The sequence below is a fragment of the Haematobia irritans genome, chromosome 2 (assembly GCF_050003625.1).
Source record: "Haematobia irritans isolate KBUSLIRL chromosome 2, ASM5000362v1, whole genome shotgun sequence".
Classification (NCBI taxonomy): Eukaryota; Metazoa; Arthropoda; class Insecta; order Diptera; family Muscidae; genus Haematobia; species Haematobia irritans.
In genome coordinates this window covers 152,605,101-152,625,020 of record NC_134398.1, presented here as the reverse complement: position 1 = coordinate 152,625,020, position 19,920 = coordinate 152,605,101, and the positions used below count along the sequence as shown (strand labels likewise).

Here is a 19,920-nt window from a genome sequence, read left to right as displayed (position 1 = left end):
AAATCTTTTCTTCATTGCAGGCTTATGCCATGAAATATAAACCCCAAATTCAAAAAGCTATTCAATATTTAGCCGACCACATTGAAAAGGAAGATAATGTGTATGCCTTGGCTATTGCTTTAGTGGTATTGAATAAGGTCAGCCATCCTGATGCTGGTAAACTCAAAGAGAAACTTGAACAGAAATCCACTTTTGAGAATGGTCTAAAATGGTGGTCCAATTCCAATAAAGATCATGCCAATAATATTGAAGTCACCGCCTATATGTTACAATCCCTTGTAGCTACTGAAGAAGCTGGAAAATTATTACCCATTATCAAATGGTTGGTTGCCCAACGTAACAGTCTAGGAGGTTTTGATTCAACCCAGGATACAGTGGTCGGTCTACAGGCTCTTATTAGTTTTGCAGAAAAATATACAGCAACTGGTAATGGTAAAATGTCCATTGAATTTGAAGCCCAAGATGATCAGGGAGCAAAAGCCACTGATGGGAAATTTGAAGTGGACAATGAGAACTCGTTACTCCTAAGAACTCATGTGGTAAGTAGAAACATATTCTACAATGATTTGATTAGAAATAAGGTAATATAAGATAAGGGTGTAAGTCAATATCACTAAACCCTACTTAAAAGCAGGAGGAAAGGGTAAGTTGTGGTCAACAGTGAGACCCCTCTCGAACCCCGCAACTAGGATTGATGATAGGGAGGATGATTTCAGTCACTTTTGCCGACGTGACATTGACTGATCCGAAGAGGTGCGCGAGATTTGTCGAGCGTCCCGAGAGTGATAGAGTAAAAAAGAGAGCCATTCGTCGTATCCGTGGTCTCTGAGTCGACAACACACCACAATTTATCACAGCCGAAGTTATCGATGGGAGCCACCGTGGTGCAATGGTTAGCATGCCCGCCTTGCATACACAAGGGTTCGATTCCTGCATCGACCGAACACCAAAGAGATTTTCAGCGGTGGATTATCCCACCTCAGTAATGCTGGTGACATTTCTAAGGGTTTCAAAGCTTCTCTAAGTGGTTTCAGTGCAATTTGGAACGCCGTTCGGACTCGGCTATAAAAAGGAGGTCCCTTGTCATTGAGCTTAACATGGAATCGGACAGTACTCAGTGATAAGAGAGAAGTTCACCAATGTGGTATCACAATGGACTAAATAGTCTTAGTGAGTCTGATACATCGGGCTGCCACCTAACCTAACCTATCGATGTCGTCAACTGCGCGAAACCATCTCCAGCACTGCCTAACCTCTACATATCCTCCATTCCATCCCCTACTGACTACGTTGAGATTGTATCATAAGCAATCATGGCATCAGGACATTCATGGCATCAGGACCCAAAGTTGGTGACATCTTCGATCGATTAAACGTCTACCTTGCTAATCTTAACAGTTATTTCACTGTGAGAAATCTGAGGATATCCACCTCCAAATTCTCAGCCACATGGCCGGAAAAAGTACGCAGGCAGTTGAATATTAGTGTCCATGGCGAAACCATTACGACCATAAATTACCCCAAGATTCTCGGGGTCACATTCGACAGCCTTTACAAGTCGTCTATCCATGCCACTGCAATTTGTGATAAGCTCCACAGTAGAAACAAGGACATCAAGTCACTTGCCGGCAGCACTTGGTGTGCGGCCAAAGAAACCTTGTTAACTACCTAAAAGGCAATGGGTCAGTCAGTGGTAAACTATGAAGCGCCATACAAGTATTACGCAGTGGAATAACATACAGACCTGCTAGAACGATGCCGTTAAAACTGGACAGGATGTCTCCGCAGCACACCCCGTGATCACCTTTATGAGGAGACGAAGATCATCCCTGGGCGTAGACACAACTACATGTTGTCAAAGCCGTATATCCTGAGTTGTTATCTTAGTAACCATCCAAACCACCATCCCATGGACGAACAACCACCACCCAGGAATGTAAGGGTTGATCTAGATCAGACACATAACAGGCAGGTCTGAACAGGATTTTTGAGGATACTGTAGCTGAAGCCGTTAGAAGGTACAAAATTAATCCTGTTCTCGGAGTCCGAACACCGCCCATAGCACCGGAGGAGAGAAACCTCCCCAGGCAGAATAGGGTAGTTTTGGCCCTATTGGGATTAGACAATCGCAGCCGCCTCAATTCCTGCCCATCATTGATTAATAGCAATGGAGCTGACATGTGTCCCATTTGCAAACAAGGGACATACGCACGCAGAGAAGGAATATTATCACCTCCTAGAGCAAAATGTTATTTTTGAATAGGGAGCAAAAAAATTTTTGCTACAAATAATTTGTTTTCTCGCCAAACATGAAATGGTTGTCGAAGTCAGATACATAATGTCCGAGAAAATAATATGGTTGCGACAAATATGTTACATGTTCACTGTCCTAAAATAACATTTTGCTCTGGGAGGTGATCATATACCTTCTCTGGGTGAGGCACTCGTCACCTTTTTGCTTGCGCAAGTAAACCTACACGACTCACCACTACGTGACTCTGGACACATATGATCTCAGTCGCAACAACCTTTTACAACACACACAAAATTTTTTTTCTGATTCAATAACGAAATTAATTGATCCAATTAATTTTTTAATTGAAATGTCTTCAATCACAGAAATGAGAGTATTAATTAAAAAAATAATTGACAGTCAATTAAAAAATTAATTGATCAAATTAAAAAATTAATTGATGCTATTAATTTGTGTGATTGATTTTTGTTTCAATTTATAAAGTTGTTGAATCAATTAAATTTTTATTTGAATATTTTTTAAAACTCAATTAATATTTTAATTGGAAACATTTTCGTGAAATTTTTTTTCTGTGAAAAACAACCAGACCGCAGAATAACTATCGGGAATTGTGTGTCGCCCGCCACATAATATTGTGTATTCTTTGAAATGTTTATAATAAGTAACCCAGGGTATTTCGCCTTTCTTTTTAATTCGATCCCAAGTAGTCAAACTTTCTATCATATATACTTTTTAACTATATTCAGACGATATAATTATTAATGTCTGTTTTCTTCCCTCTCTCCCCCCGCCCCCCTGTAGCTACCTAAATCGACACGTCATGTTGCTGTGACCGCCACTGGTGAAGGCTCCTCATTGATACAACTGTCCTACCGCTATAATCTAGCTTCCAAGGATAAGAAACCAAGTTTTGCTATCAAACAAGAGCGTATGAAATCTCCCAATCCTCAACAATTATTAATGAATATTTGTGCTGAATATCAACCTCAGGGCGAGACTGAATTGAAGGAATCGAATATGGCTGTTATGGAAATTTCTTTACCTTCTGGTTATACCGCCGATCACGATGATTTCGATAAAATTCGTCAATCACCACAAGTTCAAAGAATTGAAACTAAAAATTCCGAAACAGTCATCATAGTCTATTTCGATAGTTTGATGGCTGAGCAGCCAGTATGTTTCAATGTTGCCGCTGATAAATCACATGCAGTTGCCAAGCAAAAACCAGCTGCCATAACCATCTATGATTATTACAACACAGATCAACGTGCAACTGTTTACTATGAGGTTAAAACATCACTTTGTGATATTTGCGAAAAGGATGAATGCGGCAAAGGTTGCAATAAATGAGAGGACTTAAAGGGGAATTCACGTTTTCACTATGAGAAACGATATTCCATACATTACATAAAGGTTTATTATTATTCCTTAAAATTGTTTAAATAGATTCTATTGACAATGTACGAGTATGTATGTTTTAATTTTATTGAAAAGTGATTAAAAGGTGAGTACTGTATCGAAACTGCTTCACCATATCATTTGCTCAGTGGTGGGGAGTTCTTTCCCTGGGAAAAAGTTCGGCTTCGTTAGCACAAATAAAATTCTATGGTAGCTAATGTAATATAATAAAAACGAAGAGATACAAAAAAATGTATGGACAGGTTTATAGTTTCCCTAGCCGCCATCCTTTACCTTTCGTGAAACGAAAACTCAAATTTAACAAATATATATGGCCGTAAGTTCGGACAGGCCGAAGCTTATGTACCCTCCACCATGGATTGCGTAGAAACTTCTACTGAAGACTGTCATCCTCAATCGAATTATTTGGGTTGCGGTAAAACTTGCCGATGGCAAGATATCATAGACACATAGTCCATACGTGGTATATATTAAACTAAACAAGTATATACGGCCGTAAGTTCGGCCAGGCGAATCTTAAGTACCCTCCACCATGGATTGCGTAGAAACTTCTACGAAAGACTGTCATCCACAATCGAATTACTTGGGTTGTGGTATCTTAAAACTTCTTAACATCGTTCTCTAAATTGTAAGTTAGTCCATACGTGGTATATATTAGACAAAAAAGTTATGTATAGTTAAGTCTACAAATAATTACGAATCGATATGGACTTTTTGCACGGTACGTAGAGAGCCAGAATTGAGATATGGGGGTTGCTTATATGGGGCTATATACAATTATGAACTTGATATGGAGCAATTTTTGTGTGATTAGGGATCGATTTATCTGAGGGCCATATATAACTATAGACCGATATCGACCTAATTAGGCATGGTTGTTAACGACCATATACTAGCACAATGTACCAAATTTGAACTCACTCGGATGAAATTTGCTCTTCCAAGAGGCTCCAAAACCAAATATCGGGATCGGTTTATATGGGGCTATATATGATTATGGACTGATATGGACCACTTTTGGCATGGTTGTTAAATATCGTATAAAGGGTGGTTAAAATTTCAAGGGCCGATGTTGATTTTGAATAAAACACAAACTATTTGAGAAATTATTGTAATTTTATTTTATTATGATATATTGGTATTACTCAATTATGTATGGAACAAAATATCGGCGAAATGGGCGCCGCGACCTCGGTGGCACACCTTCATCCGATGGTCCAAATTTTCGATGACGCTGAGGCATAATGGAGGTTCTATGCCGTTAATGTGCCGAATTATCTCATGATTTAGCTCTTGAATTGTTGCTGGCTTATCGACGTACACCTTTTCTTTCAAATAACCCCAAAGAAAAAAGTCCAAGGGTGTCAAGTCACATGATCTTGGCGTCCAATTGACATCGCCATTACGTGAGATAACACGGCCATTGAATTTGTTGCGCAAAAGAGCCATTGTTTCGTTAGCTGTGTGGCAAGTGGCACCGACCTGCTGAAACCACATATCGTCCACATCCATATCTTCCAATTCGGGCCATAAAAACTTCGTTATCATCTCACGATAGCGAACACCATTCACAGTAACTGCCTGACCGGCCTCATTTTGGAAAAAATACGGCCCGATGATGCCGCCAGCCCATAAACCGCAGCAAACAGTCACTCTTTGTGGGTGCATTGGTTTTTCGACAATCACTCTTGGATTCTCATTCGCCCAAATGCGGCAATTCTGTTTATTGACGAATCCACTGAGGTGAAAATGTGCCTCATCACTGAAGATGATTTTCTACGAAAAATGATCATCCACTGTTGGCATTTCTTGGAACCATTTAACTCGTTGTTGGATTGTGTATCTCTCCATGGTTCAAATTGAGTAAGTCTGAAGTAGAGAAATGTCAAATAAAATTCTGGAAAAAACTTGGCGTTTAGGTGTGGTGCACATTCAACATCGGCAATTACAATTTAACCACCCTGTACTACCACCACGTACCAAATTTCAAGAAGATGGGATGAATTTTGCTTCTCCAAAAGCACCGGAGGTCAAATCTGGAGATCGGATTATATGGGAGCTATATATAATTATGGACTGATAGGAACCAATTCCTGCATGGTTGTTGGATACCATATTCTAACATCACGTACCAAATTTCAACCGAATGGGAAGAATTTTGCTCTTCCAAGGGGCTCTGGAGGTCAAATCTGGGGATCGGTTTATATGAGGCCTATATATAATTATGGACCGATACCGACCAATTTTTGGAGTTTGGAGCCATATATTAACACCACGTACCAAATTTCAACTTAATGAGATGAATTTTGGTCTTCCAAGAGACTCCGGAGGTCAAATCTGGTGATCGGTTTATATGGGGGCTATATATAATTATGGACCGATGTGGACCAATTTTGCATGGTTGTTAGAGACCATATACTAACACCATGTACCAAATTTCAGCCGAATCGGATGGAATTTGCTTCTCTTAGAGGCCTCGCAATCCAAATCGGGGGATCGGTTTATATGGGGGCTATATATAATTATGGACCGATGTGGACCAATTTTTGCATGGTTGTTAGAGACCATATACTAACACCATGTACCAAATTTCAGCCGGATCGGATGAAATTTGCTTCTCTTAGAGGATTCGCAAGCCAAATCGGGACATCGGTTTATATGGGGGCTATATATAATTATGGACCGATGTGGGCCAATTTTTGCATGGTTGTTAGAGACCATATACTAACACCATGTACCAAATTTCAGCCGGATCGGATGAAATTTGCTTCTCTTAGAGGATTCGCAAGCCAAATCGGGGGATCGGTTTATATGGGGGCTATAAATAATTATGGACCGATGTGGACCAATTTTTGCATGGTTGTTAGAGACCATATGCTAACACCATGTACCAAATTTCAGCCGGATAGGATGAAATTTGCTTCTCTTAGAGGCCTCGCACGCAAAATTTGGGGGTCCGTTTATATGGGGGCTATATGTAAAAGTGGACCGATATGGGCCATTTGCAATACCATCCGACCTACAACAACTACTTGTGCCAAGTTGCAAGTCGATAGCTTGTTTCGTTCGGAAGTTAGCGTGATTTCAACAGACGGACGGACGGACATGTTCACATCGACTAAGAATTTCACCACGACCCAGAATATATATACTTTATGGGGTCTTAGAGCAATATTTCGATGTGTTACAAACGGAATGACAAAGTTATTCCGTTTGTAATGGTGGAGGATATAAAAAGGTCGATTAAATAGGTATATAGTTAAGTTTGACAAAATTGTCTATAGAAATAAAATTTTGACAAAAGTTTCTACAGAAATAAAATTTTGACAAAATTAAATGTTGACAACATTTTCTATAGAACTAAAATTTGGAAAAAAAAATTCTATAGAAATAAAATTTTTGACAAAATTTTCTATACACTAATAGAAAAAATTAAGTTCCATAGTCGTGAACGGATGGTGACAAAATGAAGCGGAAACGTTCGCAAAAAATCAAAACGGAATGTTCACAATTTCGTCCACGGGCGTTCACAATTTCATGAACGGCATTCGTTTTTCTTTGGCCATGAAAAGTCTTAAAATAACCGTTAGTCGTTATTGTGGCAACTCCCTCGGTGGTGCAATGTGCTAAGGCAATTGTTAACGCGTATAGTGCAGAAAACAGAGGTTCGAGTCACGGTAACGGATATATATTTTTTAATTTTGTTAATTAAATCGTAACCACAACGTTTTCAGATCGTGAACGTTGTTAGAGACCATATACTAACACCATGTACCAAATTTCAGCCGGATCGGATAAAATTTGCTTCTCTTAGAGGCTCAGCAAGCCAAATCGGGGGATCGGTTTATATGGGGGCTATATATAATTATAGACCGATGTAAATCAATTTGTGCATGGTTGTTAGAGACCATATAGTAACACCATGTACCAAATTTCAGCCGGATCGGAAGAAATTTGCTTCTCTTAGAGGCCTCGCAAGCCAAATTTGGGGGTCCGTTTATATGGGGGCTATGCGTAAAAGTGGACTGATATGGCCCATTTTCAATACCATCCGACCTACATCAATAACAACAACTTGTGCCAAGTTTCAAGTCGATAGCTTGTTTCGTTCTGAAGTTAGCGTGATTTCAACAGACGGACGGACGGACGGACATGCTCAGATCGACTCAGAATTTCACCACGACCCAGAATATATATACTTTATGGGGTCGATGTGTTACAAACGGAATGACAAGGTTAATATACCCCCCATCCTATGGTGGAGAGTATAAAAAAAAAATTATTTACAGAAAAAAATTTTATGAATATTGTTTACAGAAATAAAATTTTGACTAAATTTTCTATAGAAGTTAAATTTTGAAATTTTCTTTAGAAATACAATTTTGAAAAAATTTCTATTACTATTTTTTTTTATTTTTTAGAATAATAAATTTATGTTCTTTCAAGCTCCAGGTCCTTTTGAAATATTTCATTGTTCATTGCCCAAATTTCGCTATTACAAAATTTTCTTCAGAAGTTACATTTTGATAAAACTTTCTATAGAAATGTTGTCACAAATGTTTATAAATTCAATATGTTTAAAAATTTTAATTTTCGTGTTAGATCATACTATCAAAATCCATTGAAAATAAGATCTCTCTTTTTTTAGAAGTTGTAACTTTCCCTTTTTGGTACAAGCTGAAATCGTTATAATATTTAAAATTCGACACATTTACAATTTAAGGGATATTTATACACCGAAAAATGTTCGCTAATAGGAGAGATTAATATTATATATTATTAAAAATACTGAAATAGATTTCTAAAATAAAAGAAAAACTCTCATAGAAAAAATCATGCACGGCGTGCTCATTACAAAACGATTCATTCATGAAAGTTAATCAACACACATTTGGTGTCAAACGGAGAACAGGCGGTGTCAATCTGACAACGATAAAATGACACCATGCGTTGTCAAAACAACAACCAGCGTTCATGATCTGAAAACGTTATGGTTACGAATTTATAAACAAAATTAAAACAAGTAAGGAAATTCTAAAGTCGGGAGGGGCCGATTATATTATACCCTGCACCACTTTGTAGATCTAAATTTTCGATATCATATCACATCCGTCAAATGTGTTGGGGGCTATATATAAAGGTTTGTCCCAAATACATAGATTTAAATATCACTCGATCTGGCTTCTGGGGCCATATAAGTCCATATCCATATATGGGAGCTATATCTAAATCTGAACCGATTTCTTCCAAAATCAATAGGGTTCTATACTGAGCCAAAACACATACTTGTGCCAAATTTGAAGTCGATTGGACTAAAACTGCGACCTAGACTTTGATTACAAAAATGTGTTCACGGACAAACGGACATGGATATATCGACTCAGGAGCCCACCCTGAGCATTATTGCCAAAGCCACCATGTGTCTATCTCGTCTCCTTCTGGATGTTGCAAACATATGCACTAACTTATAATACCCTGTTCCACAGTGTGGCGCAGGGTATAAATAGATTTCCGCTATCGTGACTTGAACTTGTGTTTTCTTCACCATATGCGTTAACAATTGCCTTAGCACATTGCACCACCGAGGGAGTTGCCATAATAACGTCTAACGATTATTTTAAGACTTTTCATAGCCAAAGAATAACGAAAGCCGTTCATGAAATCGTGAACGCCCGTGGACGAAATTGTGAACATTTCGTTTTGATTTTTTGTGAACGTTTCCATTTCATACTAACCACAAAAATTTGATCAAAACCTTCCAAATTTGATAGATTTTTGGTAAAATTTTCTTTAAAATCTTGGCACAAGTGGCAACCGTGATCGCAATAGATCAGTGACTGTTGCCTCAATCTATGTTCAGCCGAATGTGAAAGCGTAGTGCAGCCCTTAAAAATTTGTTGGCGTTCTGCTAGAACTGGGATTGATTCCATGACTCTTGAAGCCATGATATTACCAATATAAGGGTCATTTATCTCATTTTCAAGTGGAAATACTACATTGGACAAAAAGTAGGGTGAATTTTCAATTTCTAATTTCTATGGTGCCACCACCCGGCCAAATAGTAATAAGGACAATTATTTCAATTTAGACGTCATTTGAGTGATGCAATTGCTCTAAAAGGACCAAAATTATGGACAATGATTTTTCCATAATGCTGCACTTATTCGTCGTGATCATTTAGCAAAATAAACAGTAATGAATGTCGGGCGGGCCCGACTGTATACCCTGCGCCAGGGATGGAAAATGCAGTACTATAGTACTTTTTTCAATACTTTTTCACCCCGGTCAGTACCGTAGTACTCCCGCGAATGATTTAGTACCTTTTGTGTAGACATTTTTGAGTCGATATCAGATTTATGGTACAATATCTTTGACTAAATATTTTAATATTTTGAGAAAGTCTTTATCAATCTTATTTGCTAATAGTCTTTTACAAATATGGCAAAACAGAAAAGTTCATGCGGGAAGAAAATTTCGATTTTGTAAAAGCCATAGTCAAAAATCGTGTTGATTTTATGGAATTTCAAGAATATTTTAGTCGAAAAACGCATGCAATCCTATATTATCGATTTTTTATTTCGGTAAAAAATTTTGTCAAAATTTTATTTCTGTATAAAATTTTTGCAAAATTTAATTTCTATAGAAAATTTTATTTCAATTGAAAATTTTGTAAAAGTTTTATTTCTATATGAATTTTTTGCAAAATTTTATTTCTATAGAAAATTTTTTTGCAAAATTGTATTTCTATAGAAAATTTTTGCAAAATTTTATTTCTATAGAAAATTTTCTATACAAATTTTTTTGCATAATTTAATTTCTATAGAATATTTTGTCAAAATTTTATTTACATAGAAAATTTTGTCAAAATATTATTTGTATAGAAAATTTTGTCAAAATTTTATTTCTATAGAAAATTTTGACAAAATTTTATTTTTATAGAAATTTTTTTCAAAATTTTATTTCTATAGAATATTTTGTCAAAATTTTTTTTTCTATAGAAAATTTTGTCAAAATTTTATTTTCTTTAAAATTCAGTCTAAAGGAGCTCTTGGCAATAATCTTCCAGTGAAATTTTTGTTGAAATTAGTAAGAAGTACCTTTTCGATCAAAAAAATACATTTTTTGTACTTTCTTAAAAATTGTATTTTCCATCCCTGCCCTGCGCCACTCTGTAGATCTACATTTTCAATATCATCTCAAATACTTCAAAGTTGTTGGGTGCTATATACGTCGAGAAGTTTATATATAGATAATTTTTCTGATATATAATATACTTTTCCATTGACAACTGTTACCACAACCCAAGTAATTTGATTGTGAATGATAGTCTTTAGTAGAACTATCTTGCAAAAAATTTTGGAAGTTCTTCTCAAGGCACAACTTTAAAAGAACTTCCAAAAATGCTCTCCCAAAGATGTTCTTTATTTCAACTGCACAGGAAGTTCATTTGAGTCAATTTCTTTATAACTCGCTTTTTTCATATTTTTAATGGGAAATTTATTTTTGTGTGTTCCAAATAGGTTAAAAACAGATAAAGAATTAAAAAAATGGTAGAAATTATTTAAATTTAGCCGATAAAAATGCTAAATCATTTGTAGAAAAATTTCTAATTTTGAAAATATTTAATCACAAAAATTCCAGACAAGCGTTATAATGCATTAAAAATGATAAAAAAAATTTAAAAATTATTTATTTGTCAAAATATCACAAAATGTCTTAATTCATATCCAAAACACTGGATTCGCATCATACCTTAAGAAGTGATGCAAATTCAGTGCAGCGGCTGTTGAAGTGGTAGACATCCGTCCTATGACAAGCCCATGTTAAATTCATCGCTTCTGCGTCAATTTGGCACCACTTCCGGATCCAAAAAGAACATTTTCACTACCATTTTGGCGACGCTTTTTTGCTGGGTTTATATGCAATCTATGCACTGTTAGAAAAATATGTTTTTCATATGTTCCGATATAAACAAAATGTGTTTCGCGCGCAATTTTTAAACACAATCTATTTAAGTGCAAACATGTAATGTTCCTAAACTAACACTAAATGTTTGAGACACATATGTTAATATGTTAGAATATATTATATTCGGGGCATGAATATTTCATAAAAATAATATGTGTGTATGTAAACATATATAAATTTACAAATTTCGAGTAAACATATATATGTTGTGATATTTTATATATTCCTTCATATAGAAACAGGTGATCAAAAAAGATGCATCCGCAATTTTTTTACAATGGAAAAATTAGAAATGCGTGCTGTCATTAAATATTTACATAAAAAAGGTTTATCGGGACAAGAAATTCATAATGATATGGTAAATGTGTTAGGTGAAAGTGTTCCTTCATATACAACAGTAAAAAATTGGGTTGCTGAATTTAAACGTGGTCGTACAAGCATTGAAGATGAACCACGTAGTGGACGTCCAAAAAACAGCAACAACAGAAATTGTAGCCAAAGTGCATAATATGGTATTAAATGATCGACGAATAAAAATGCGTGAAATTGCTAATATCATGGGCATCTCAAATGATCGAGTCCATTTAATTTGGCATGAAGAACTACAGATGAAAAAGCTATCTGCAAGATGCGTGCCGCATTTGTTAACAGTCGATCAAAAACGTATAAGAATGAACATTTCTCAAGCTTGTTTGGATTGTTTTAAGCGAAATAAAATGCATTTGAAGCATCGTTTCATAACTGTTGATGAGACACGGATCCACCACTATACACCAGAGACAAAAGAACTATCCAAACAATGGACTGAAGCTGGATGAAGTGCCCCAAAGAAGGCAAAAACAATTCATCGGTTAGGGTTATGGCAACAGTTTTTTTGTTTTTGGATTGCAAAGGTATTTTATTGATGGACTATCTGTAAAAGGGTAAAACAATAAATTCAGAGTATTGCAACCTTTTGGAACAATTAAATGTACAAATTCGTCCTGGCTTACAACACAAAAAAAAATAATTTTTCATCAGGACAACGCACCAGCACACAAGAGTGTTTTAACAATGGCTAAAATCAACGAATTAACGTACGTGTTGCTTGGCCACCCACCTTATTCTCCTGATTTAGCTCCCAGTGACTTTTACTTGTTCCCAAATCTAAACGCTTGAGGTAAAACGCTTGCCAGTTTTACCTCAAATGAAGATGAAATTACAGTTGTAAACCACTATTTTGAAGACCTTGAGGAAAACTATTTTAATCAAGGGATAGAATTAATAGAAAAGCGTTGGACTAAGTGTATTGAAGTTTCAGGGGATTATATTGAAGAATAAAAATATGTTTGAAAAACTAACTATTCTCTTTCATTGATAGGCTAAGAAGTTTCCGAACCGCCCTCGTACTCTTTTTAGAGTTGGGACAGTAAAATGAAAAAAAAGGAGGAAACAGTGAAAATTTAAAGAGTAAACTGTATAAAAACAAAGTTTAGTTCCCCTTTATTAATAACTAGTCAAAGAGAAGTTGACGGACACCTTCAAATATAAAAGCGGGCATTAAGTTCGAATTTTGCAGCTAAAACAATTGAAAAAGTTTATTTTCTTTAAAATGAATTATTAAAGAAAAGTAATAGGCAAAACAGGGTCATTTTAGAGCGATAATGCCAACTTAATACCGGCCTTAAAGATAAAAATGAAATTAAGTACAAAACACGATAAGTTTTAAATGCATTTAAAATGGTTTTAAATGCTAGTAAAAAACTGTTCACGCCTAAATAAATTTATGATTATATTATAAAATTATTTATGTATGTTTATACTCGACTTCACGTTCTTCTTTTGTTAGAGTTTTTGTATCCCTTCCAAAAATTTCAAACTTTTATACCAAAAACATTTTTGTGTTGCAAAATTGTTATTTTTGCAACAACAAAAAATCATATTTTATCCAAAAGCTCAGTCCATTTCGTTTATATCAAGCACTGTTTCTGACTGTAAACCTTTAATAACCCACATTACGAAGTTTCATTATAAAAATTTAATATAGTATAAATATAAATGTGTAACTTAAAAAAAAAGTGTTCGGTGGGAGCAGGGGTTGAACCCACGACCCTTTGCATGCAAGGCAGACATGCTAACCACTGCTCCACGTGGCCAACAAATGTATGTTTCTGTTGAATAATGTTATGTTTGCATTGGCTCGTGGTCGCTGCAAACTATGCTATATAAATGTAACTTATAACGATAATTGTCTACTGGTGACTACGTAGCCCAGTGGATAGTGTGTTGGCTTACAAACTGTGTGGTTCTCGGTTCGATTCTCCGTCCGTTCGGCAGTATCCAATAATATATGTGCTTCCTGCAAAATATGTTTGGAACATATGTTAGAGAAGCGATTTTTTTAGGGTGTGGGAAGCGGTACGTAAGATACGGCGTCAATGAATTTTCAGCTATATATGCATGTTTGGGGAAAATAATTAGGTTTGTTGTATCCTCAATATCAATGAATTATGTTACCTGAATTTTTTTCTTGAGGATTTATTCACAAATCATACATCGATATCTACTACAATATTAAGCGTATTCTAAATTTATTCAAATTAATTCCGAAATTTTAATTATATATCAAATTTGCCGTAAGTAGTATGAAAATATTTATTACTGATTTATTGAGTATTCATAAGTTTATTTAATAGTCAAAGTCCATTGTTACCATGAATAACTAAAAGAAGGTGGCAGAAATTACGAACTAGTGTTGAAGAACTGAAATAAATTAATCTTTATTGTCTCTCAATAAGATGCACTTCATTATATTACAGTTCTTCGTATTATTCATGCCACATAATATAAATCTCCGAAATATCATGGTCTTATCTTTCGTTTGAAGCAATCAATTTATGATGGCAGATTTCTGGCCATTTTTGTACACAAAGAAATTCTGGAATTGCGCATGCAATTGAGGGCGAATAAAGATGCACATCAATTGAAGCGAGGGTAGTTACAAAGATCATGTTGGCAATGTGCTCATAGCGGCATCAGGAACTTTCAGTCGACACCCAAGGCCTTCTTTAAAACCCAGACATGTACCGCTGCCGTAGTAGGATCTTCAAACTTTCCTCAGAATGTTCTTTGATCTTTGATGCCTTCCATGTCTCGGTTCACTATGTCATCTTTCCAAATCTTATAGGGGAAGTTCTGTATTATTTTTGATGCTATTGTACATGTGGCCTTCTTTATCGTTATTTCAATTATCTTGCAACACAGTGAGCAAGAGAAATTATTACTAGTTACACAGTTTTAGTCTCATCCAGGAGGTTATTTGAAATTCCACCCAGTCAAATTATATGACATAAAATGCATCGGTTACATCTAATAGACTTTGTACGGATCAAAATATTGCATGAACATATCTCTATTGGCTGGCCTCATTTTAATAGCCCTACCTCGTATTATATATTAACGCTCATTATAAAGCTGAACAAAAGAAAGATTTGCGAATTTTGTATATCTGTCTGTGTCTCATTCTCATTGCTCTGGATCTCAGGGAACTCATCGAACTCAAGTGGAAAATATCGAACAAGCACTCAGTCTTGAACTAACGTTTAATCCGATAAGTTTATTTGCAAAACAAACGCGAATCCTGTGTAAAGTTTTTGTCGATCTTGTAGAGTAACATTTATCGAACATGGATCGAAAAATACTATATGTATATATACTTCTACTTGCTGTGGTTGTAATAAATGGCAAGGGGTATGTCTTGGAAATGTATACACATTTTGCTGCATTTTTAACTATTGCAATAAGTAACAGTTAATAAATGGATATATTATGGTCACACAAATATACCAAAGAAGTTCTCCTATATTGTTAAAGTTATTTCTTAAATAACAAGTGGTTTTATGTCGAGTAATATCTCTAACGTCGCTATTCCGTGAAAACAGATCAGAGCGACTCTATGTACTCGTAATAGTTCCATATTGTTCTTCTTTTCGGCATTTGTCAGAATTGGCCTAATTATTCTTCCGTGTTTCCTTTTCAATCCTTTCTTTCATGTGACACTTCCCATTCAGTGTTTTGTCTATGATTACACCTAGGTATTCCACCGTGTTAAATTCAGGTACGCGCTCATCAATCTTTGTTCGATTAGGCAATGGGATTATATGGTAAATAATCATATTTTCCTTTTCTTCAGGTTGACGCTTAAGACATAGGACTTTTGATTCAAGCCAGAGTCCTCAGGAAGACCTCGGCAAGCTAATTTCAAAACGATCAGTTTTTGAAAGTGAATCAACACACGTGTTTCCAAACGTAACCAGTGGTCATGATCTGGTTGAATAAAATGATTACGAATTCAAAAAAAAAAACGCCTTAGCACATTGCACCAACGCCGTAGTTGCCAAATCATCGACTAACGAATATTCTAAGATTTTTCATGACCAAAGAAAAACGAAGCCGTTCATGAAATCGTGAACAAACCCGTGAACATTCCGTTTTAATGTTTATACCCTCCACCATAGGATGGGGGTATATTAACTTTGTCATTCCGTTTGTAACACATCGAAATATTGCTCTAAGACCCCATAAAGTATATATATTCTGGGTCGTGGTGAAATTCTGAGTCGATCTAAGCATGTCCGTCCGTCCGTCCGTCTGTTGAAATCACGCTAACTTCCGAACGAAACAAGCTATCGACTTGAAACTTGGCACAAGTAGTTGTTATCGATGTAGGTCGGATGGTATTGAAAATGGGCCATATCGGTCCACTTTTACGTATAGCCCCCATATAAAGGGACCCTCAGATTTGGCTTGTGGAGCCTCTAAAAGAAGCATATTTCATCCGATCCGGCTGAAATTTGGTATATGGTGTTGGTAGATGGTCTCTAACAATCGTGCAAAAATTGGTCCACATCGGTCCATAATTATATATAGCCCCCATATAAACCGATCCCCAGATTTGGCTTGCGGAGCCTCAAAGAGAAGCAAATTTCATCCGATCCGGCTGAAATTTGCTACATGATGTTGGTATATGGTCTCTAACAACCATGCAAAAATTGGTCCACATCGGTCTATAATTATATATAGACCCCATATAAACCGATCTCCAGATTTGGCTTGTGAAGCCTCAAAGAGAAGCAAATTGCATCCGATCCGGCTGAAATTTGGTACATGGTATTGGTATATGGTCTCTAACAACTGTGCAAAAATTGTTCCACATCGGTCCATAATTATATATAGCGCCCATATAAACCGATCCCCAGATTTGGGTTGTGGAGCCTCAAAGAGAAGCAAATTTCATCCGATCCGCCTGAAATTTGGTACATGATATTGTTATATGGTCTCTAATAACCATGCAAAAATTGGTCCACATCGGTTCATAATTATATATAGTCCCCATATAAACCGATCCCCAGATTTGGCTTGCGAAGTCTCCAAGAGAAGCAAATTTCATCCAATCCGGTTGTAATTGTGAACATGGTGTTAGTATATGATCTTTAACAACCGTGCCAGAATTGGTCCATATCGGTCCATAATTATATATAGCCCCCATATAAAACGTTCTCCAGATTTGACCTCCGGAGCCTCTTGGAGGAGCAAAATTCATCCGATCCGGTTCAAATTAGGAACGTGGTGTTAGTATATGGTCGCTAACAACCATACAACAATTGGTCCAATCACACAAAAATTGGTCCATATCGGTTCATAATCATGGTTGCCACTAGAGCCAAAAATAATCTACCAAAATTTTATTATATAGAAAATTTTGTAAAAATTTTATTTCTATAGAAAATTTTGTCAAAATTTTATTTCTAGAGAAAATTTTGTTACAATTTTATTCGGTTCATAATAAAATTTTCATCATTGTCAAAATTTTATTTCTATAGAAAATTTTGTTCAAATTTTATTCGGTTCATAATCATGGTTGCCACTCGAACCAAAAATAATCTACCAAGATTTTATTTCTATAGAATATTTTGTCAAAAGTCTATTTCTATAGAAAATTTTGTTAAAATTTTATTTCTATAGAAATTTTTGTCAAAATTTTCTTTTTATAGAAAATTTTGTCAAAATTTTTATTTCTATAGAAAATTTTATTTCTATAGAAAATTTTGTTAAAATTTTATTTCTGTAGAAAATTTCGTCAAAATGTTATGTCTACTTTGTCAAACTGAATTATATACGTATTTAATCGATCTTTTTTTATTTAATATATACCACGTATGGACAATTTAGAAGACGGTGTTAGGAGGTTTTAAGATACCTTGCCATCGGCTAGCGTTACCGCAACTTAAGTAATTCGATTGTGGATGGCAGTGTTTAGAAGAAGTTTCTACGCAATCCATGGTGGAGGGTGGTACATAAGCTTCGGCCTGGCCGAACTTACGGCCGTATATACTTGTTCGTTTTATTTTGTTACCTTCCGTTCACGATTTTGGAACGTAATTTTTATACCCTGTGCCACACTGTAGAAAAGGGTATTTTAAGTTAGTACATATGTTTGCAACACTCAGTAGGTGACGAGATAGACATATAGTGTCTTTGAAAATTATGCTCAGGGCCGGCCTCTGCTATGTCAGTCTGTCCGTCCGTCTATCTGTGAAACAAATCCTAACTTATTTTTTCACTTTTTTTATACTCTGAACCAAAAAATAGGGTTATGCTAATTTTGTCATACTATTTCTGATACATCGAAATATTGAACTGACACCCCCATAAATTCTTGGTCCTGTTGAAGTTCTGAGTCGATCTTGAGATATCCGTCCATCTGTTGAAATCACGCTAAATTTTGAACGGAACCAGCTATCGACTTTAATCTTTGTATAAGTAGCTAATAGTCCGATATGCAAATAAGCCATATCGGACTATTAGGTATAGCCCCATATAATATGATCACCCAAACATGTTTCAAAAGCACAATATTACTGTTTCACAGGAAACATTTACCATTTTTGTCGCAAAATATTCTATTTTCATCAAATATAACATGCTTGTCGAAATCAGATACAGAATTTTCGTTGCGACACACAATGTTACATGTTTCCCGTTAAAAGCTAACATGGTGCTCTGGAAACATGTTTGGGGTTGTCATAACATATTCCTTCTCTGCACGTTGGTATTTAATCTGGCTTTTATTATTTAACATAGACTTCATATGGATTGACTTACAATTTCGGAGACAGTGTTTTAAGTTATCCTGCCTTCGATGACTGATACCACGATTCGATTCGATTGTAGAACAATTCGGCCTGGCCGAACTTTAAACAAAAATTCATCAAATTTAAAAATAATTTAAATCCTTAAAATAATAATCTTTATTTATTTTAAGGATATTAAATCTTTGATATAACCGCAATATTATTTTTATACGCTAAACCACATAGTGGTCTTTGATAATTTTGATCTGCCAAATATGTGCCTAGATCTAGCTCCCATATATATGCATCGTTCGATTTTCCCAAAGTTGTCCGTAATACTCATATTTATTAACCAATGTTACTCAAATTTCAAATTTTGATGTATTAGACGATCGTATTTATATGCACTTACATAAGAATATTGCTCGATTTTTACAAATTTGGATTTATTACCCACACTAATTGAACGATTTCCTCTTTTTTAATAATGGACTTAATATTAGGGGGTGGAAAATCAAATATATGTTAGCTCCTAATATCAGACATTTATTTTCAGATTGTGACAAAACTCCCATAAACATGTGCTCCTTTATGTTCTTAAATATGGAAATACGGTTTATCACCCAAACCTATACCATTGATACCCCACAAACAATGTCTACTAATTCAGTAGGGATGGTTTAACGTATGATATAGTCAGCCCTGCACAACTTTCTACTTTATTCACTTGTTTTTGTCTGTATTGACTAATAATTTCCATACTAGCTCCGTTAATATAAATATATGTATAATTAAAAATGTTTATATTCATATTAATTGCTTGATAAAAATCGATTAAATGCTATTTAAAATAATGAAAAGGTTATCAATACGTGCAAAAAGATTTGAAACATTGTTTATTGAATGACATATGGAATTCCTAGTTTTATTACAAATTAAGAACCTCCCTGTAGATTAATTGGTGGAATGCCTTACTATCAGTGCAGAAGACTTGGGATCAAAATAGTCTTAGATACTCCTGGCGATTTTAAATAGTAAATAATTATTTTAGATTTTTTAGTGTTTGGTAGATTTGTAGAATTATTGATGTTTTGGTAGATTTTGCAAAATATTCCTCTCTAAATAAAAGGTACTTACCAAACGTTTATAGAAATAAAATGTTGAGAT

The 19,920-nt window shown here is 35.4% G+C and overlaps 2 protein-coding genes across 13 annotated transcripts in view; both read left to right on the top strand.

Annotated features, from left to right (window-relative positions):
• LOC142226579 (CD109 antigen-like) overlaps positions 1 to 3,717 on the top strand; it is a 95,933-nt gene extending 92,216 nt beyond the window's left edge. For all 12 annotated transcript variants that reach the window (XM_075296667.1, XM_075296677.1, XM_075296675.1 and 9 more), the window contains exons 7-8: positions 21 to 539; positions 3,056 to 3,717. In XM_075296667.1, the coding sequence (XP_075152782.1) occupies positions 21 to 539; positions 3,056 to 3,604 (1,068 nt within the window). In that variant the 3' untranslated portion in view covers positions 3,605 to 3,717. The remainder of the gene's footprint in view (positions 1 to 20; positions 540 to 3,055) is intronic.
• Positions 3,718 to 15,191: 11,474 nt separating this feature from the next.
• The window catches only part of LOC142226578 (uncharacterized), a 33,694-nt gene continuing 28,965 nt past the window's right edge, over positions 15,192 to 19,920 (top strand). Inside the window, exon 1 of the mRNA XM_075296664.1 lies at positions 15,192 to 15,370. Within this exon, the coding sequence (XP_075152779.1) occupies positions 15,306 to 15,370 (65 nt within the window). The 5' untranslated portion in view covers positions 15,192 to 15,305. The remainder of the gene's footprint in view (positions 15,371 to 19,920) is intronic.